The sequence below is a fragment of the Rhipicephalus microplus genome, chromosome 3 (assembly GCF_043290135.1).
Source record: "Rhipicephalus microplus isolate Deutch F79 chromosome 3, USDA_Rmic, whole genome shotgun sequence".
Classification (NCBI taxonomy): Eukaryota; Metazoa; Arthropoda; class Arachnida; order Ixodida; family Ixodidae; genus Rhipicephalus; species Rhipicephalus microplus.
The window spans coordinates 202,834,259-202,856,641 of record NC_134702.1 but is presented as its reverse complement, the minus strand read 5'-3'; the positions used below and the strand labels follow the sequence as shown (position 1 = coordinate 202,856,641).

Below are 22,383 nucleotides of genomic sequence, written 5' to 3'. Positions count from 1 at the left end.
TAGCACGGCGAAGTGAGTGGTCCAGTGTTGTGGGGGTCTCGTTGATGGTGGCGACAAGAGAGAGCTGTCGAGCAACTTCCTCCCGGATGTACTGTTGAATTTGAGGCATTAACACGCTGTAGTCGGGGCCACTGCCTTTGCACTCCAAGGCCGAAATATCAGCTGTCTGCGTATTAGCGCGACGTGTAGAAACTCGTTGCTTGCGCAGCTCATCGAAACTTTGACATAACTGAATCAAGGCCGTGACGGTCTGTGGGTCTTTGGCCACAAGCATATGAAAAGCGTCGTCATCAATGCCTTTCATTATGTTCTTTATTCTGTCAGCCTCCGTCATCCTGGCATCAACTCGCCTACAGAGGCTGATCACATCCTCAATGTAGCTCGTGAAGCTCTCACCATTTCGCTGAAATCGTCCCCGCAGTCCCAGTTCAGCGCGAAGCTTATGCATGGCTGGACGACCGAAAAAGGAGGTGACGGCCTCTTTGAAAACCGACCAGGTGGGGATGTCGGCTTGGTGGTTGGTGAACCATAGGTTGGCCAAACCCGTCAAGTAGAAGATGACGTGAATCAGCTTCGCAGGGTCATCCCACTTGTTAATCGCGCTGGCATGCTCATACTCTGCCAGCCAGTCCTCGACATCTTGATCTTCAGTGCCGTTGTATACTGGTGGGTCACGCAGACGAAGTACACCAGAACACATGACGGGTGGTAGCGTGGAAGAGCCTCGTGGGGGATCGACGCGCTCGGTCATCGTGGACTGAGATGGTAGCTTACGGCTGCGGAGCTCCAGGACGTTACCCAGCACGTTTCCACCAAATGCAACGAGCAAGGTTGCGTAAAAACACAGGTTATTATTCCAGAAACGTTAGCCGCAACAAGCTGGTACAGGCAGGAACCCGGCAAGCACGAGCCACACACGGACGTCAACGTCTTCTTTCACGCTGGCACAGAGCTGGCGCCACTATGCTTCGGTACAATATATATATATATATATATATATATATATATATATATATATATATATATATATAGCATCGAACGCGTAATTGGAAGGTCGTAGGTTCGATTCCTGCTCAAAGTTGGTAATTTTTTCATCCACTTTTCTTTCTTCTTATTTACATTCCATTGGTTTTAATAACTTGCCCTGTACATTCCTTGGCATTACTGTCTGTTATATCTCATTACTATTGTGTTAAAACACGAAAAAACGAGCCCTTAGGTATACACTTCTTTCCCTTATATATATATATATATATATATATATATATATATAGCTATGCTTATCCTCAGTCAAATGAAGCTGATATCGCTTGTTTGTTCACATTGTTTCTGAGTACGAACACCCCGCTACGTGTGACAGGGAAGCCATGTTATTTAAAAAAAGCGGATCTGGCAATTTTTTTACTTCGTTCGGACATTGCTTAGCATATCAAATATTGGCGTTGATACTGAAATGGCGTGGTCGTGTGGATAGCATTGTATTTCAAAGCATTTGTATGCTTGATTATTCCTCCAGGTAAGCTTTAAAATGGGTAGCAAAGTGAGATGTGTGTCATAATTAGTCTGAAAAAATTATCTGCGTAGCGCAAAGACACATTCGTCGGTATAACAACAAACGTTCTCTCAGGAAAAAAGTTTATTGATATTTTTGGATCAATTGGTCAATAGTAAACTCTGAAATCATATATCTTTGATGAAAATGTAACTACAGCTGCGGAAACACACATTTTTTAGTTTTTTGTTTCCACCAATCGTGATTTAGGCTTCAATTGCTGAAAACAGCATGATAGAGCTTTGTAAACACTAAGTGGGCATTGTTATTTTGCTTGAAAGCACATCGTGAAAAGCACCATTTAATCTTACGCTACACGAAGTCCCGAATGCCTGAAAACACGGGTGTTGTATTTTGATGTTCCAGAAACACAACCTTCAAGCTGATGTCGTCGCCTGGCTATACGGCGAAAAATGTCATCAACGTGCAACCCGTTGACCGTGAGCTAAATTTTATATCTACCCTTTTCACAAAGAAGCCCTGCAACACGTTTCCAAATGTTAATGCAATGACTAAAAAAAATTATCGCCTCCCGAGTCGTGTGTCACCAATGTAATCAGAGGCTGTTTGCACAGTACTGCACGTGCCGGGATCCTTGCTGTACGCAAGCAGATGACAATAGAGCGTAGCCGATACGCTATTTCGTCCTCCGCTTGCGTGCGGCAGGGGTAGCGGCACGTGCGGTGCGGCTGCGCGGGTAGTGTGCGAAAACAGGAATTTGCTGCACGCCTTAAGCACTTCCTCGCTGCTTTCCTACCAACGAGCGCGCTTCAAGCTACACAGGGAGGACGGTGACAAAAAGGAAAGAAGATGCGTCTTCTTGCTAGCGCTCGTGATTACCATGGACCCTTTCTTTTTTTTCTTTACTGGATTTCTTTTCTATGGATCGGAATGAAAAAAAAAAATCGGCAGATACCACGCACCTGGGAATCGACGTTATGCGAAGTAAGCGGAGGGAAGGTGACCATGTTGCAATTTTATTATTGAGAGGCACGTCATGAATTGGCGCTAAATATATGTACAAATGTTGCATGCACAGACATATGAAGAGTTAAAGATGTTTATATAGCAAGTTGTTTGCACTTGTGCAACGATGCCAACTGGAACATGCGTATTAGCAACACCAGAAGCTCATGTGAAGCGCTGATGCTCGCGAGGATGCTGGCCCCTAAACACTGCCACATAAATCAACTTCAGCGCTTGACAACTAACCACAATTAACGTTCAGTCGATGTGACGGCTGTATCAAAGGAGTACATAAGTAATTTTTATAAAATTGTGTAGGCAGCAGTGCAACCTCCATAGACCTTTCACGAAGATTGGCGTCAATTTGAGAAGTAGTTGCGAGTCCAGGCGTAGGTAGCTCTGTAGTAAAATGATCCATTGCCACGCATATTGCTTGGGTTCAATTCCAGCTGGGACCCTGACATTTATTATTTCCATTTGTCGAGTTAACACTGCCAACGTAGGGTATTTCTTAACGCTCACACGTTAAAATTGCCCATGTGTGTACTCGAGGTTTCTGGGTAGGTACTAAGTGTCAATCACCCGTGGCACATACCCGCATACCAGCGGCACATAATCAACCATGGGTATGTGCCACTGTCTTCCGGGAAGTGTTTTACGACGTAAGCGATGCGATTTTGACATTCATCATGTCTTGACCAGCGCGTCATACTCGTGAAACCATCTTACCCTCTTATGCTAATTTTGGTTCAGGCCAAGGTAAGGGGGTGACCACTATAGCACTTGAACGTAAGTGGCTAGATAGATAGATAGATAGATAGATAGATAGATAGATAGATAGATAGATAGATAGATAGATAGATAGATAGATAGATAGATACGCTCAAAGTTGCTAAGTTCGCTAAAAATGCTTCGCATTTGGAACTTTACTGATATCCTGCGGGGCGTACTCAATGCGTGGCGGGGGTCTCCCACGTCAGACGCAGCAGGAATGCCTAGCAGCAGCTTTCTTTCTTTCTTCCTTCCTTTCTTTCTTTCTTTCTTTCCTGCTTTCTTTCTTTCTTCATTCCTTCCTTCCTTCCTTCCTTCCTTTCTTCCTTCCTTCCTTCCTTCCTTCCTTCCTTCCTTCCTTCCTTCCTTCCTTCCTTCCTTCCTTTCTTTCTTTCTTTCTTTCTTTCTTTCTTTGATTCTTTCATTCTTCCTTATGAATGCGCACCTCAATTACAGTGTAATCGCGAGTGAACGCGTGAGCACGCGATAACATACCACGGCGGCATCTGTAACTATTCAGCTAACGGCGCTCAAACCAGCCAATGGCCGTGGACTTCGGGTTTATGGCGCCATCATTCGGGGTTATGATGTCATTTGTAGAAAGAGGAGGGAGTACTTTCTTACTCAGTTTAAGAAATAATTGTATATTGTCGTGCATGTACTGCGCCGAATTGTTTGTCTAGGGTGTTCTCAGGTGCCTCGACCATCGAACAGCATCGTTTGCAAATCATGCGCAAAGAGGGTCACAGAGTCATTTTACTGAACTGAGAAGGAGATCGTGGTATTTTAAATGTAGTTATAGAGCCAAAAAAATTAGCTCAACAGAATTGCAATCATGATGCGTAGGTTTGTGCAGTGCACCTTACACGGGTATAGTAAGTGCACAAGTGTTCTTGCACTTGGCCCTCATCAAAATAATGTGCCTGCCGTGGTAGGGAAGCAAACCTGCGTCTTCGAGCTTAGAGGCACAATGGGTTTTCAGCTCAGCAGCACAAGCTGAATATCCACAGGGGAACGGAGCGTTCGTCTCCCCCCTTATATATATATATATATATATATATATATATATTCACCTGTCATATAAGTGACAGACTGTCAAATGTGCCAGAGCTTGAACAGACCACGTGACAAGGATATGGGGACATTTGCACGGGGTACAATCTCTTGTCAGCAACAGCGGTGGCCTGCCGCAGCTGAATTGTAAATAGGCGAAACTAAATTATATCTGATGAAAAACACACGTTAGCAAAAACGACTTCCATTTTATACGTGCCGCAGAGACTTGATTTAACCTTCTGTTAATACTACATCGCCGCTCTAGTAACGATGCGGCTTCCCGGTGTTCGATTGGCATGGGAAGCCACACGCTTTGGGAATCCACATGCTTTGTAATTTTGGCCGCCCATTAGGCCTCTGCTGTATTTATCCCAGAATTATTTTCGGAAACTAGCTTTTCTCAAGAGGTGCGGCTTTTTTGCGCATGTTTCATTCAGTTATGGCCGGACTCCGCTACTGCCGCCGAGAGACGGTGCCATGTACAGATGAACCCGAATGCTGGGAATGACTCTCGCAGCAGCGGAACAGAGATTTTTTCGTGTTTTCTCACGGCATGGAACAGTTTGTGCAACCAGTAAAACCCCTTGCGCAACTTTGCGCGAAATATATAGTGCTAAATATAGCCTTTCTCGGGTTGAGTACTGCGTTTAGTCCTGTACAGCAGACACGAGGCACAGCCTCAAGGCATTGCGGATAAGGCTCCCATTCTCCCCGTTCCAGAGCCCGGGTCAAGCGTAAACCTCACAATATCCTTCCGGGACTGCCACTCGTGCAAGGTGATTCGTCACAGCTACATCAATGAAGGTGATTATGCATCCTTATGATTATTCTCTATATGCGTCATTTGCATTTCTTGTGCCAGCTAATTACTTCATTTTGCATGTCACGTATTACATGCGGCTCTCGTAGCTACCTCCTTCAGACAACAGCTGCGGAGCCTCTCTCGGACTACCGAGAGTGTGGTGTGCTAACTCTCATCAGATAATCCCACACAACGTTGCGAAATAGATTATGGGGTCGCTTACATGTGTCTGCGCAGTTTTATCGATTATGGGGAGCAAAGTTATACCACATAAGTAGTGCCTCCCCTCCCACAGTGATTCCAACATGAATTAAAGCGATGCTCTGTTTGTCACACCGACCTTTTGATGATCCCCTCCTTGGGCACAACGCTCGCTGCTATACTAATCCTCACCTTTGAAAACGCGAAATAAACATGTATGGCCAAAAACGAACAGGTAACGTTAACAACACGCCCGACTGACTAAAGGTATGGAGAATACATGGTGGCCCCTCGGTCTCAGCCATTGGATGACTAGAGGGTCCTTGCCCCATGGGCTCCTCGCATGTGCCTCTGGATACTTAGTCCACATTCATCAGTGAATCCCACAGCAACATGTCTTGTTTCTTTGACCCCGTTTTACAATAACATTGACGAAAATGTGTGAGTCCCGCGTATTTAGGTGTAAGAGGAGGAAGAGGAACAAAGGAAGGACCAGGTGGTTATCGAGTACTTAAGTGCCGATGCACGTCAAAGAAGTCCAGGTGGTCGAAATTTCCGGTGCCCTAAGCTAGGGCGTCTCAATCATGTCGAGGTTTTAGGACACTGGTCCGATTATTATTATTATTATTATTATTATTATTATTATTATTATTATTATTATTATTATTATTCTACAGCAAAGCCCCATACCTCTATCCCCAAACGGTTTCGTTTTCGCCTCCGTGGGCAGAAATGCCAGGCCCTTGAACCACCACCAGACATTCTCGCTGTGCTCATCCGCTAGCACATACACACTTCCTTGCATTTTCAACAGGGCCGCTGAGGGAGGGCATTCGGAGAGGCGGACAAACGAGTCGCCAGGCGTGTTCGCCGTACACTCGCGTACAGCGGCAACACCACAACTAAATATCTTTCTGTGATATCAGGCATACAAACAAGAGCTCCGTATTCGTTTCAACAAAGAAAATTACCCAACACTCATCAAAACCGCATGCCGTACGATTAGGCACTTGTGAACAATGGGAACACCCTTCAACGCATTCCCGGTAAAAGCTAGGTTGCATTTGCTTTGCACTTCACACAAGCACTTCGAATGACATTAGGCGGCCCTTCGGGCTGCCCGCGTGCGTTTTTCGCTTCCATATGTAAAAGGGAGACTTGTCAAGCAAATGATTCAGTTCCTTCTCAAACTGCTATGGGTAGACTACCGAAAGGAAGGACACCAGCGGAACAGCGTGAATACAATGCTGCATGTATGAACAAAAATTGCTGGACTTCATCAATAGTAAAACGCTATAGTAATATCCTGCCCGTAGTGCGTACTTCAAACACTTGGTGCTTGAAATCTTTTCGAACATGATATGCACACACCATGCGTAGCCTTAAGGAAGTAGGCACAGTAATGTGTGTGCCTTTTGTAGTGAGTGGTCAGCTTCAAACCACGAAGTCATTATATCAATCACATGTACTTACACCCCTTGTCAATGTACGCTTGTACCATGCTTTATTGCTGCCATTTTTTGTGTATTTGCAATATGTCTTGGTATTGCTGCAATATTTCCTGTGTACAGAAAGCGTGTGTTTGTAAAGCTTGAAAGTTACTTTCACTGTATTTCCAAGAAAAAGAAGCAGATGCGTGGTGGCGTGGTAGAACATCCCCTTGCCATGCAAACAGCCCCGGTTCAATCCCAACTACGATCCAGGATTCTTTATTTGCATCGTTCTCGCTGTTTCGGTCCCGCATAGAATGATGATGATCTTTCGCTCACAAACAACGACGCCGACACCAACGCAGACGCGGGAATTTATGCGAAACGAGCCCTTTAACGCTATCACGTAAAAGGCTAATTATTCTTGCTGAAAGTGCTCGCGGAACCAATCAAGATGCACCACAGTGTTAAAACTTAAGCGCGAAAAGTACATAGCGTACAAGGGAATGATTAGGACAAACGCTACAGTACAAGCGCGACAATGGCAAGCTCCGTTCCCTCGTCCGCAGTGTGCCGTTTGTGCTTAGGTTTTTACGTTATGGAATACCAACTATAGGCTGCTCCCACACCTGGCTTCGAGGTCTATTCGAGCGACCACAAAGTGGTTATCAATAAAGTAATAATCAAACAGATTCTCCAATCAGTGTGTATGGTGCTTGTAACAGCTTTGCTGGACACTGACATTGGTGGAACCTGCAACGCACATCGTGGCGCGCGCAGGGCTCGAGCAGTAGTAGTAGGGGTTTTTTTTTGGCAACATGTAAAGAATGTTACATTGCTACAACTTCGAATAGCCGCAACTTCGAACCCAGTTGGCAATGCCTCAGTACGAAGCTGCGCTCAGAATTCACATTAGGCAGTATCGTAGTTGCCGGAGAACTTTTTAGAGCGCAACTCGTAAGCGCGAGACGGCACGATTTTCCATGCGATGCAACGTGTGGCGTTGGATGACCCGGCATGTGGCGTACGACGTTTCGAGACACATGAGGCGAACGAGCAATCAGCGGCAGGCTCCAACCCCATACAGCGCGTCTGCATGCACATTCGCAAGACTTCGTAATCTCGTAATGAAGCACAAAACAAACAGTTTTCCACATCCAAGCTTCGTTCTTTATAACAAAACAATAAAAAAACTACACCTTCGTGAACGACAAACACGTCGCAACAGCGGCAGCAGGCAGCCGTCACTCACGATTCTTACAGGCATACCGACAGGTAAGCCTCATGGCGGGTGCTGGTCGTCGCCTACGCCGATCACATACGAGTTAGTGATCGAGCGCTTGTTTTTGCAACATGGTCAAGCTTTGTACTCGTATGTGATGATGCGTTATCATACGCTATTAAATTTCTCGATGCCATCGATGTGAAGGGCAAATGTAGAAGCGAAGCGAGCCGGCTCGCCGAGACGAAGGTGTCGCTGCGTTAACCGGCGATATGACCTTGCATCACTGCTCGCGATCTCGCTAGTGGCTTCAGAGCGGGCATTGTCTTGCAGAAGTAGCGGACTTCAATCATCTGTTCAGTCAATGTAGAATTATTTCTCGTCACATGCGAAATGTACTTGATGTTATCACGCCACCGCGAGCAGCGATGTTGGCACATGCTTCGAGGCTCAACTCCACCGACTCGCCTTGGAGGATGGCACCAGGAAGATGGCGCCATCAGCGGCATGGCGACACTCGTCTTCCAAGCTGTCATTGGCTGCGACCGCGCGACGGTCTTATATGACGACGAAAGTATCTGCTTTGTTTTATGAACGCCGGCTTTGCGATGCGGCGGTGCATTGCGATGGAACGTCACGAAACGTCACCACCCCGGCTGCTAGATTGCCGTGCCGCATCGCATACAAAATAGCACTGTCTTTCGCGCACACCTGCGTTCAGCGGCTTCGCGGTCGCCATCTGTGACGTAACCGATACATATAAAAAATACAAGTAGGAAAAATGATGTCACAGAACGAGCGCTAAAAATGGGCGCGCCACCAAATTCTTGCGATAACGGGCGGGAGAAACGCTGCGAAGTCAAAAGAAAAAAAAGGGAAAAAAAAGAAAACAAACGGCCAAGGCTCCCCGGGCGCGCGCTCTCCCCGCAGAAGCGTGGCTTCACCGACGAACCTCCTCACCCCACAACGGTGGCCGAGCAAGCACTCGATTTTTCCAGAACGAAAGGGGCGTGGTCATACCGAGTTGAGTCATCGGCCGCGGAGGGCTTTCCAACCGTCTCGCCCACTTCCCAGCCTTCGCTGCGTATCGCGCCGACGAAATGACGAGAAGCGTCTGGAATGTCGCGCGCAAGGTATTTAACCAAGCAGCCGAGATGAGAGATCAGGAGGAGACGGTTCTGGTCCGTAGGGACGAAGTTGGAGATGAAGAGGATTTCCACCTGAGGGGTGACGACTCGAGCTACAGGCAAGAGTGTGTGTTTACCGCTATCGAGCGAAGACGCGTTGCGACAGCTGCGTGTGTGGAGCCGACGTGTTCCGACGAAGTTTGAAGCTTGGAGAGTGGCCAATTGAAGACGGGAGGTTTCCTGGAAGAGAAACTTCGAGGGCTGCGGAACGACAACAACGCTGGACTTTGAGTGAGTGATTCTCGGAAGAGTATCATCTAGACTTTGGTTCCAAGAACTTTGGACTGAATAGGTTTTCTATCTCTTTAGTCTTTAAGTGTCTTGGTTGTTCAATGCATGCGACTGCATTGTAGTGCGTATTGTTGTCCGTGTCCGTTGTTTCAAGTGTGGCTGATTGTATTGTATAGTACGTTGATTGATTGGTTTGATTGGTGACATATTGTATGCAACTATTGTGGAGTGTGCATTTTTGTGTATTGTTTTCGATCTGCCATTATTGAGAATATAATTTGTTTGTTTAACAACTCTCGGCTCTGACTTGTTCTTTGGGCCACAGCCGGCTTCGCTGGCGCGCCAAAAAGGACCACTTCTAAATTGTCCACGCTTTCGTGGTGCGGTTCGGGGGGCCGATACTTCGGCTCTTGGAATTAGCCCGGCGATTGCCTACCTAATTAACGGGACCGGTGTGACAATTAATCTGGCGTCCGCGAAACAGGACCTTTTGGTGCACAGTGTGTCCAAAGTAGTGAGAAAGAGCCTCGAGTTGTTGATAGTGCTATCGGAAGGATTTTGTGTGTTGTTCAGTGTTCTCGTTAACGAGTGCAGGGGAGTGTTCCGATAGACTGATTTAGGCAGATACTTTTTGCACGCGGCAAGGTTTTATTTGCGAGTTGCGAGACACAATGGATCTCGAAAAGTTAGTTGCGCTTGGTGAGAAGATGGGTCTTTCCGGCGCCGAACTACGGAAATGGGTAAGCCAGAAGGAGAAAGAGGCGGTGGAGAGAGAAAGGTTGGCAGCTGAGAGAGCCAAAGAAGAAAAAACAGCTGAGTTGGAACGAGAGAGGTTGGCGGTCGAAAGAGCCAAAGCGGAAAAAGAAGCTGAGTTGGAGAGAGAAAGGCTGGCCGCTGAAAGGGCGAGAGAAGAAAGAGAAGCAAAGGAGCGACAGCTGAAAGAAGAAAGAGAGGCAAAAGAGCGACAGCTGAAGGAAGAAAGAGAGCAGCAATTGAAGTTGGAGCTGGAGAGAGAGAAGTTGGCAGCCGAAAGGGCGAGAGAAGAAAGAGAAGCGAGGGAGCGACAGCTGAAAGAAGAAAAAGAAGCGGAGATGGCTGAAAGGGAACGGCAGCGGCAGCACGAGATGGAACTCGAACGGCTCCGTTTGCAACAGCGAAGCGAAACTCCCGTCCAAGCTAGAGTTGAAAGCAGCGAACGGGAAGATCATGGCTTCCGCTTGAACCCGAGCAAGCTGCTCGTAGCGTTTGATGAAAGGAAGGACGACATGACGCGTACCTTCACCGATTTGAGACGATTGCAAGGAGCCAGAATTGGCCGGAACAGCAATGGGCAACTGCTTTGAGTACTTGCTTGAGTGGTGAAGCGCTCAGTGTGTACGGTAGGCTGACGCCGACCGATGCAGCCAACTACGCAAAGGTGAAAGCTGCTTTGTTGAAGCGATTTAGATTCACTGTGGAAGGATTCCGGGACAGATTTCGGACAGGAAAGCCAGCTGAGACGGCTACGCAGTATGCCGCCCGACTTTGCCATTATTTCGACAGATGGATTGAACTTTCAGGGACAGCGCAGGAGTACGATGAGCTTAGAGAGCTGCTAATTAGAGAACAATTTCTTACTAGTTGCCACCCAAGCCTGTCACTGTACTTAAAAGAGAGGAAGGCTGACTCACTTGAAGACATGCTTGAATTGGCAGATCAATTCTTGGAAGCGCAAGGTGGCACTAATTTGGCCAAGGTCAAGAAGGATTGTCCCGATGGTTCGACGAAATTGGCTCCCGAAGAAAAGAAGCGTGCACCAGAGAGCATTCAGCGATGTTTTCTGTGTAACCGAGTGGGTCATCGCGCGAAAAACTGTCGAACGATCTTTACGAGCCCTACGGTAGTGAAATGTTTTAAGTGTGGTCAGACTGGGCACAAAGCAGATGCATGTCGAAACGGAGCGAGTCAAACTCACCAGGTATCCTGTGTGCAAGTGGCACCAAAATCCGATAATAATGCCGTCACCGACGGATTCGTAGAATTGAAAAATGGGGAGAAAATTCCTATTGTTGGTGCTGTAATGTCAAAACAGCCAACCGGTGTTACGAAAGGAATGCCAACGCTGCCTGGAAAAGTTGCGGACAAAAGGATTACGGTGTTAAGAGATACCGGTAGCTCCACGGTTATCGTGCGGAGAGATTTGGTACGGCAAAGTGAGTTAACAGGCAAAACGAAACCGGTTTGCTTAATTGACCGTACAGTTCGGATGCTTCCCGAAGCAGAAATTGAGGTTGAAACCCCGTACTTCAGCGGGAAGGTTACTGCTCTATGCATGACGACCCCCTGTACGACCTTGTCATCGGAAACATCGCCGGGGCGCGAGGACCAATTGATCCGGAAGGTTTGAGAGAAGACCCTAAGATAGAGCCCTCGCCAACCCAGCGACCGCGAGATACTGTGGAGGAGCATCCCGTGACGGATCTCACTAGAGCCCGAGGCGAAGCCGCGGCGCAAGAGACAGCGAAGGAGAAGACGATCGTGTCGAATGAGTTCACGGGCCGGGCAGCTGAACTTACGTCGGCACGACCTCAACCGAGCGACAGTGTAAAGGAGACGGAGTTGGCCAGCCGGGCAAAATGTAGAGGCATGATCAAGCGGGTAAATAAACAGACAGGACCCGTCAAATGTAATGACGCGTTAACGGTGTCAGAAGAGACAACGATGGCTGAGACGACGCCTCAGATATCGTCGTTAGAAGGGCTCGCCGAAAAATAACGAGGAAAAACAAGAAGAGATTGAGCGAGCACCGCAAGAAAGGACGCAAGCGCAGCTCAAAGTACACAGGATAAGTGCTGAGGTCAAAGCAGAATGTGTTTGGCAGTGTTGAGTGCCATATGTTGTGTTAATGTTGTGGTATCCTGTGTCACAAGTGTCGAAGTGTTGTGCTGTGATGTGATGTATAGTATTGTACCATTGTTGTAGTGAGAGAACTTTGTACATTTGTATTATTGGGAATGTGTGGTGGAGTGTTGTACTCATGTGCTTGTGGTTGTGTTTTCACGTGTTGTGTAATTTAATTACAATGTACAATTGTATTAAGTGATCTATTGTGAATGTGACGTGTCATGAGCGACGGACTATGTTACAGTCTGTGAGATTGTGTGGTGACTGTTCGCGCTCGTTTGTGTGGTTTTGAATATTATGAGATAATATTCTTAAAGTGGGGGGCAGTGTCACAGAACGAGCGCTAAAAATGGGCGCGCCACCAAATTCTTGCGATAACGGGCGGGAGAAACGCCGCGAAGTCAAAAGAAAAAAAAGGGGAAAAAAGAAAACAAACGGCCAAGGCTCCCCGGGCGCGCGCTCTCCCCGCAGAAGCGTGGCTTCACCGACGAACCTCCTCACCCCACAACGGCGGCCAAGCAAGCACTCAATTTTTCCAGAACGAAAGGGGCGTGGTCACACCGAGTTGAGTCATCGGCCGCGGTGGGCTTTCCAACCGTCTCGCCCTCTTCCCAGCCTTCGCTGCGTATCGCGCCGACGAAATGACGAGAAGCGTCTGGAATGTCGCGCGCAAGGTATTTAACCGAGCAGCCGAGATGAGAGATCAGGAGGAGACGGAAGTGAGCGCCAGAGTGCGTAGGGATTCCGCCGTGTAGTCGGCGAAGGTTCTGGTCCGTAGGGACGAAGCCGGGGATGAAGAGGATTTCCACCTGAGGGGTGACGACTCGAGCTACAGGCAAGAGTGTGTGTTTACCGCTATCGAGCGAAGACGCGTTGCGACAGCTGCGTGTGTGGAGCCGACGTGTTCCGACGAAGTTTGAAGCTTGGAAAGTGGCCAATTGAAGACGGGAGGTTTCCTGGAAGAGAAACTTCGAGGGCTGCGGAACGACAACAACGCTGGACTTTGAGTGAGTGATTCTCGGAAGAGTATCATCTAGACTTTGGTTCCAAGAACTTTGGACTGAATAGGTTTTCTATCTCTTTAGTCTTTAAGTGTCTTGGTTGTTCAATGCATGCGACTGCATTGTAGTGCGTATTGTTGTCCGTGTCCGTTGTTTCAAGTGTGGCTGATTGTATTGTGTAGTACGTTGATTGATTGGTTTGATTGGTGACATATTGTATGCAACTATTGTGGAGTGTGCATTTTTGTGTATTGTTTTCGATCTGCCATTATTGAGAATATAATTTGTTTGTTTAACAACTCTCGGCTCTGACTTGTTCTTTGGGCCACAGCCGGCTTCGCTGGCGCGCCAAAAAGGACCACTTCTAAATTGTCCACGCTTTCGTGGTGCGGTTCGGGGGGCCGATACTTCGGCTCTTAGAAAATTAGCCCGGCGATTGCCTCCCTAATTAACGGGACTTGTGTGACAAATGCCCAGCTTTGAATAGGACTTAATCCCGTACTTTCTGCGTGGTAGTCTATAGGTTACCGCAGAGCCACGCTAGTGTTCCTCCGTAATGTATCCTCCGTGGTGCCTGACACTTCCGCAAGTACGTGTTTCAATTCCAGGAATACAGAAAAAATCTAATTCGCCTTCATCAGCCCTAAAATAATTGAGCTTGAACCTTCTGCACGAAATGTACAATAACCACGTGCACATATAGACCGATGGTTCAACCACAGCGTCTGGTTCTGCCGGTGCGGTGGTGATTCCAGCTAGAGGAATCACTCTGCGAATCAAGATGTCACACGTCACGTCTACGGCGGCAGATCTTGCGGCTGTGCGTGGTGCCCTAGAGTACATCAAATCCCAGAGACCGAGTAAATGGGCTGTGTTTCCGATTCGAAAGCGGCCCTACAGAGCATGCAGTCAGTCCTTCGACGAGGTTGCCATGAACAGTTAACTTACGAAGTTGTCAAGCTTCTTCACCACGTCACAGAAACAGGCCACGAGGTCAAGTTTCAGTGGCTTCCTGGCCATTGTGGGATCAGTGGCAATGATTCCGCAGACAACGCGGCTCGCACATCACACAAAGAAGAGCACACCCCTTCGATTCCTTTGTCAAGGACTGACGCTGCAAAGCAACTTCGTCACCTGGCACGTAGTCTGTGTCTGCAGGAGTGGAACACCCCAAGCATAAGACATACGAGACTTTACCAAATAAACCCTCGACTGGAACTTTGACCTCCATTCGGATTTCGTCGACGTGAAGCTTCGCTTTTTTGTGGCCTTTGGTTTGGCGTTGCCTTCACAAAAGCATATAAAACCCTCATCGGATTGACCGATAATGCGGAATGCGTCGTCTGCTGCACCAAAAAAGACATCGATCATCTGATATGCCATTGCCCTCGATTTGCCTCTGAAAGACAGCTTTTGGACGCATTGCGACAATTGAAAGATTGCCCACTCTCTATGCAGATGCTACTATTGGAACACCGTCCTCGCCTTTCGTCAGCTCAAAAAGCAGTCAAAGCTGTCTTCTGATTTTTGAGGACTACAGGCCTACGTGGCTACCTTTAACTTTTGTGTAGTGCCACCGCTGCATACGCGCCAGCCGATTGACTGACAATCCTCTTTTTTCCCCTCTATTTCTCTTCTCTTTCCTCTCTCTGTCTCTCATCGTTATGCCCCCCTTCCCATTCTCCCAGCGTAGGGTAGCAGACTGGGCATGTGCCTGGTTAACCTCCCTGCCTTCTCCCTTGTTGTTCATCCCCCCCCTCACGCTAGTGTTCGTAAACTCATTTGCAAAAAAGACGCAATAAAAGCGTCATATCTGGAAAGAAACTGCGCGAACGCGGCTTCACAGGCAGTCATTACATAGCACTAATTGCGAAAAAAGTGCGTGGTTTATTGCTTCCCACCCATTGAAAAGTGCTCAGCGATAATTCTTCATCATTATCAGCCATACGTTGCACCAACAAAGTGCATACAATACTTCACAGATATGAAGCGGGTACTTGGCTTATGTGACAGGTTCAGTAAATAAAGCCAGTCGAGCTAGCTGTGAAACGTTATTCTCTCACGAGAAAAGGAAGTGAGCGTTTGATTTGCAAAAAAAAAATTATACTTTCACAAACTCACAAAAAAACACAAAAAGGAAAATACTAAGATCAGAAAACTGTTAACTAATTAGCACTGTCAGTTTCGTTAGCGAGCGGAAACCTCTAAGAGTCTAGACAGTCCTTTTCGTTAAAGTCCTCGTGTTTGAGTCCGGACGCGAAAGAAGACGGATACGGCTCACCAGCGGTTCACGCCCTTCAATAGTCCAGTGGGGAAGCTGCCGTGGTGAGAGTGCATAAGCTCGGGCCCGTAGCCCGACGGCTTGCTCCCGCTCCCGGTAGACGTCATCTGCTGCGCTATCTTCAGCTCGAACATCAGATCAAGGTCTTGCCAAGGGCTCGCCAATAGTCGCTGCGGTTGAATGGTCACCAGGACCCCGTGGAAACAGGCGCCAGCTAGGTGGATGCCCTGACGCCCAGGTGGTACTCGCACCCGACGAGCTCGCACGCCGCACCCTAGCCGTCTTCTCCCAAGCACGAGCCCGAATCTCTTCTTCTTCGTTTTTCGATGCCCTGGCTCTGGATTTTCTCCCATTTCCTTGAATTTTTCTTCTTTTTCCAATCGCCAGTGTTCGCCGCACTGGCGCAATACGCCATCTTGCACACATTGTCAGTAGTTCATCTTACGCGCCAAATTTGAAAGTCAGTTGACTCGCGCACTTCACTCACAACAAGAGTCCCCCCTTTGAAAAGTTTCTTTTGCGAAGAAAAATAAACTGCAGTTCAGTGCGCGAGAAGTCACCACGCGTCGTCCATTCACAAGATGTCCTTAACAAACAAACAACTTGAAGTAGTCGCTTGTCTCGAGAAAACGTAAAAATTCACAACTGGCTCATATAATCTGCGCCGACATTTTCAGAGCCTCTAATGTGCTCGACTCGGAATGAATATTCTTGTAACGCGAGGCTCCACCGTAATACCCTACTGTTCAGGTGTTTTGCCCTTAAGAGATACTGCAGTGGTTGGTGATCGGTCTGTACGACAAATGACGTTCCGTACAGAAAAACATGATACTTTTCTATCGCCCAGACCAACGCTAAGCATTCCCTCTCGATTGCTGAGTATCTCTTTTCGCGAGGCTGAAGTTGACGACTGGCATATGACACAGGGTGGAGGATGCCATCATGCTCTTGCATAAGGATAGCGCCTATACAAGAATCAGAGGCGTCAGACCGAAGCACGAATTCTCTTCTCAGATCGGGTGCTTTGACGATTGGCCCAGAAGACAAAGCCTTTTTGAGTGATTCAAACGCTTCTTCTCTATCCGTGGTCCACGTAGTCTTGTTTTTCTCCATCTTCCTCGTCATCTCAGTGAGCGGCTGTGCTTTCTCGGCGTACCGAGGTATCAGGTCACGGTAGTAGCCAGCCAGTCCAAGGAATGACCGGAGTTGCTTCTTTGTTTCAGGCTTAGAAGCACAGGTGATCTTCTGTATCGTGCTTTCGACTGGCCGTATGTTGCCGTCTCCCAATCGATGTCCCAAAAAGGTGACTGTGCTCATAGCCACTTCACATTTCTGTGGCTTGATCCTTAGTCCGGCTTGTCGTATCCTGGCAAAAAATTGCTTCAAAGTTGTTAGATGTTCTTCCCACGTAGTGGTAGCCACCAGTACGTCGTCTATGTAATGAACGACGTTAGGTATTCCAAGCAATAACTTTCTCATCAGACGAGTGAAGACCGCGGATGCGGTCTTGATGCCAAAAGGCATATACAGGAAATGATAATGCCCTGATTGGCTTGAAAAGGCGGTCTTTTGCTGCGAGTCTTTTGCGAGAGGAACCTGCCAATATCCTTTAGTTAAATCAAACTTCGAGAACCATTTCTTTGTTCCCACTTCGGCAAACAAGTGATCAGTTCTGGGTATAGGTTCTGCATCAGATACCAGAACATTGTTTATACGGCGAAAGTCTATACAGGTCCTGTAGCTATTGTCTGGCTTTTTGACTAGTACCAAAGGAGAATTATATGGTGACTCTGAAGGTTCTATAATGCCAAGTTGCAACATGTCTTGCACTTCCTTTTCAACGACTTCCTTCATAGAGAATGGCAATGGGTATTGTGGGGTGTTAACTGGTTCTGAACTGGTCGTTTGTAACCGACACTCCACAAGGTTTGTTTTACCTGGGATCTCCGAGAATACGTCTTCGTATGTACTTAAGATGTCCCGTATCTCCACCCGCTGTCGCTCCCCTATTTCATCTCCAAGCTTTATGGAGTCAATACCGCAGCTACCTTGTACTTTGAAAGTTGGTAGTGGTTTCTCAGACTCCTCTTCCTCCAGAACGACAAAAGATGATGTCTGAGGAAGCCGTTCTTCACGGCGTTCTTCATACTTTTTCAGCATGTTTATGTGGAAAAGTTTTTTGCTGTGTCCAAGGTCCAGCCAGTAGTCATAGTCGTTTTTCTTTTCTATGACTGGAAACGGCCCTTTCCAATGCATCAATAACTTGTTGTTGCTTGTGGGGAGCAAGATCAATGCACGGTCACCAGCTTTCAGGTCCCGTTGCTTGCTGTGGCGGTCGTAATACCTTTTCTGCGACACCTGTGCTCGGCTCAGGTTTTGTCGTACCAGCTCCAGTGTCTTCTCAATTCGCTCTCTTAAATCCAGGACATATCCGTACGTCGTCTTAAGTTCTTCGTTCTCCTGATCATGAGTCCATAGCTCTTTCAGGATGCTCAGAGGTCCTCGAATATGTCGGCCATAAATAAGTTCAAATGGTGAGAACCCGGAGCTTGCTTGTGGGGCTTCACGATAAGCAAACAAAAGAGGTGCTAGCAAGCGATCCCAACATTTAGGCTGTTCTTGAACCATTTTGCGGAGCATTTGCTTGAGTGTTCCATTAAACCTCTCTACCATCCCGTTGCACATAGGATGGTATGGAGTGCAGCTAAGATGCTTGACTGCCAGTAGTTCATTCACCTCCCTCATTAGATCTGAGGTAAAGCACGATGCCTGATCAGCCAAGACTTCTCGTGGAAAACCAATGCGAGAAAACATCTCGACAAGTCCCTCGGCCACTGTAGCTGAGTCAATTGCTGTCAAAGGCACTGCATCAGGGTAGCGAGTGGCGAAATCCACAAGAGTCAAAATATACCGATGGCCTTTTGCCGAGGCTGGAGTTATCGGTCCAATGATGTCGACCGCCACACGTTCAAAAGGGGTGTCGATCAACGGCATACGCCCTAGAGGCACCTTGCCCACCTTGCCTTTCGGTAAAGTCCTTTGACAGGCGTCACATGATCGGACATATCTGCGGATATCTTCTTGTACCCCAGGCCAGTAGAATGCGTCCAGAACTCGATCTATTGTTTTTTTGACACCCTGATGACCTGACATGACATTTTCATGAGCCAAACGTAACACTTGGCCTCTCAGGGACTTCGGGACTATGGCTTGTTCAATGATCTTACCAGGGGACAGGAAGTATTGTCGGTAAAGAATACCATTCTTGGCTACGAAAGAAAAAGATGTCGAGCCCTTTCTAACAAACTTCTTACCCACTCTGGCTCTGCAGATGTCAAGCGTCTGGTCTTTTTCTTGTTCTTCGCGAAACATTTTGCGAGACATCTGGCCAGGGAGCCCAACAGAGATGGCCCTTCGCGAACTATTGAGACGTGCGGCACCAACCAGTTGAGAATTTGGGTGGTTACCTTCGTCCGCAGAATGAACTTTTTTCTTAATGAATTGATCTTGAGAAAGTTTCCGCGAAACGTCGGGGTCATTGGCGTCACGGGCCCCCGGTACGTTCCCAACTATGACGTCATACAGAGGCGACGGCATACACTTGACGATGGCCACGCCGGAAAAGTATGGAGATCTGATACGTATCTCCGCCTCAGGGGCTACGATGGTGCTGCCATCAGCCAACCACAACGTCGCGGTAGTGCCAGTTAGTGCTTCATCAGGTACTAATGACCGGCGTACTACCAACGTGTTGCTTCCGGTGTCCCTTAGGACTCGAACAATTTGTCCATTCACTTCCCCTGGTAACACTGGCATGGGACGTTTCTTACATTGCGCTTGCGTCTTCACCGTGCCCATAACATTGTCAGCTCGGTCCGAGTCGTCGCCATCAATCATGGATTGTTGTGGACCGGTCTCTTCTTTGGGTAGCATTAAACACGATGTAGTTGATTTCGAAGTGCCAGTCATTTTCTGACAGCCCTTCACATCATGCCCCCACTTACGGCAGTTTGTACAAAATACTTGTTTAGGTTTACTTCGACAGTCAGAAGCCTTGTGCCCCTTACGGCCACAAACAAAACATTGCATCTCTGCTCTTGGGCTTGAAATCAATTTAGCCTTCCCAGTTGTGTCCTCACTCTTATTCTGAACTATTAATAAGTTCTTCAATCTCTTTGCCTCTATATATATATCAGCTGCCTCTGCCATGGTTTCCAGAGTCTTGCAGTTCTTCTCCCGTAAGAAGAGCGCCAGCTGACTACTACAGTTCGCCATGAATTGTTCGGCTACAATCAAGTCACGGACTGAATCGAAATTCCTCTCTGTCTGAGACATTTCTATCCACCTGTCAAAGTAACTTTGGAGTCTCGTGGCATACTGTTTTCCAGTTTCGCCGTCTTCAGGCTTGCTTTTCCGGAATTTCTCACGGTAGCCATCAGCCGTGAAGCGAAAACGCTGGAGCAGTGCCAATTTGACTTCGTCGTATGACAGGGAATCGTTCGGTGACAACCGTCCAAATACCTTCAGAGCCTCTCCGCCAAGGCACAAACTAAGAGCCGTGGCCCACTTTTCCCGTGGCCAGTCTTGACCTGTCGCCACTCTCTCAAACCTTTTCAGGTAGGCGTCAAGGTCGTCTCTGTCCTCGTTGAAAACGGGTATAAAGTTATGCGGGTTCACTACCATAGGCGCGTTCCTTTGGTTGCCCGTGTCAGCCACCGTAGGCTGACCGACACCGGCCTCAGCTACTCTCAGGCGCAGTTGCAGCGTCCTCTCTTCTACTTCCAAGTGTCGCTGGCTTGCTTCTCGGGTTTGGTTCTCCGTTTTTGCTACTTCAAGACGTAGCTGTAAATTGCGGCCTTCCAGCTCCAACTGTTCTTTCTTCGCGTCTCTCTCCGCGGCTCGTTCATCGCGCTCACGCGCTTCTCGTGCGTCAAACCAAGCCTGCAATTCTGCTCCCTCCAACCCCATGCGTTCTGCCAGCACCATCAACTCTCGCGAGCCCATTTTACTTTTTAGTGGCAAACACTCACGTCCTGTCGCGGACGCCAATTTGTGACAGGTTCAGTAAATAAAGCCAGTCGAGCTAGCTGTGAAACGTTATTCTCTCACGAGAAAAGGAAGTGAGCGTTTGATTTTCAAAAAAAAAAAATTATACTTTCACAAACTCACAAAAAAACACAAAAAGGAAAATACTAAGATCAGAAAACTGTTAACTAATTAGCACTGTCAGTTTCGTTAGCGAGCGGAAACCTCTAAGAGTCTAGACAGTCCTTTTCGTTAAAGTCCTCGTGTTTGAGTCCGGACGCGAAAGAAGACGGATACGGCTCACCAGCGGTTCACGCCCTTCAATAGTCCAGTGGGGAAGCTGCCGTGGTGAGAGTGCATAAGCTCGGGCCCGTAGCCCGACGGCTTGCTCCCGCTCCCGGTAGACGTCATCTGCTGCGCTATCTTCAGCTCGAGCATCAGATCAAGGTCTTGCCAAGGGCTCGCCAATAGTCGCTGCGGTTGAATGGTCACCAGGACCCCGTGGAAACAGGCGCCAGCTAGGTGGATGCCCTGACGCCCAGGTGGTACTCGCACCCGACGAGCTCGCACGCCGCACCCTAGCCGTCTTCTCCCAAGCACGAGCCCGAATCTCTTCTTCTTCGTTTTTCGATGCCCTGGCTCTGGATTTTCTCCCATTTCCTTGAATTTTTCTTCTTTTTCCAATCGCCAGTGTTCGCCGCACTGGCGCAATACGCCATCTTGCACACATTGTCAGTAGTTCATCTTACGCGCCAAATTTGAAAGTCAGTTGACTCGCGCACTTCACTCACAACAGCTTATCAACAGAAATGCAAATAGTGGCGTAGTGAGTGCTGTCCTATTTGAAAAATATTATTATTTATGGGGTAATCAATATCTCGAGGAAAAGCAAGACTTCAAACAAAGTTAGCCTTGCCTCAACACTATTACCCATTACAAAATATTGCCAGTGGGCAACGTATTGCCCATTAGGCAATATCGTACCATCGGTGATTTTTTTCTTTCTTTATTTACATGTGTCTCGAAGTTCCACTCATGAACAACGCCAATTTTTTGTTCATGGCCTATGACGCCTACAATGACACTTGCACCAGAATTTCAACAAAACGGGAACCTTAATGCTGTGTTGTTAAAACGTGTGCGCTGCTTTAGAGTTTAGCGTAGGTAACGTTTTTCAAACAATTTACAGTCTCAGCAAAACTTGTGCGATTGCAATTCGCAGTATCTATACTAATTCCACGTTTGATTTTTTGTGTTCTAACAAATATTTACTCGGCAGGCAGAGGCTGTAGCATGTGGGTGAACGAAGCTGATCTGGGCAATCCTCACCCGTGCTGCGAGTTTGCCTTCGAGCTACTGTGCGGATTCCACACCACCTACCAGATCTACGACGAGAGTTGCCAGTGAAGAATTCGATCGCAGCGATCCAAGGAAAACAAAATCGTTGCGTGGAAAGAAAGTCCGCTGCAGCAATTCTGAAGACGACAGAAGTTACCTTTATTGAGCATTCCGAAGGTGGTTGCTCATGCAGCTCGAAAAATAAAGAGTGGCACACTCCGATTACGAGAATGAATTTGATGTAATAGTGCGCACATGGGACAACCTGATTTCATTTATTGAATGGATATATACAATGCGCTTAGAAAGCACACTTCATTAGTTACAAATTTTTATAAAACTTCCGCAATTTATTAAAATTATGAGGTCTTTACAAACTGGCAAATAGCAGGTCGCATAGGACACATAATGTTACATATTACGAGGCTTCCACTAGG

The 22,383-nt window shown here is 47.6% G+C and overlaps 1 protein-coding gene across 1 annotated transcript in view; it reads left to right on the top strand.

Annotated features, from left to right (window-relative positions):
- The window catches only part of LOC142803478 (uncharacterized), an 82,430-nt gene extending 60,262 nt beyond the window's left edge, over positions 1-22,168 (top strand). Inside the window, exons 3-5 of the mRNA XM_075888592.1 lie at positions 1,919-1,992; positions 5,066-5,149; positions 21,888-22,168. Coding sequence (XP_075744707.1) covers positions 1,919-1,992; positions 5,066-5,149; positions 21,888-22,015 — 286 coding nt within the window. The 3' untranslated portion in view covers positions 22,016-22,168. The remainder of the gene's footprint in view (positions 1-1,918; positions 1,993-5,065; positions 5,150-21,887) is intronic.
- Positions 22,169-22,383: the final 215 nt, after the last annotated feature.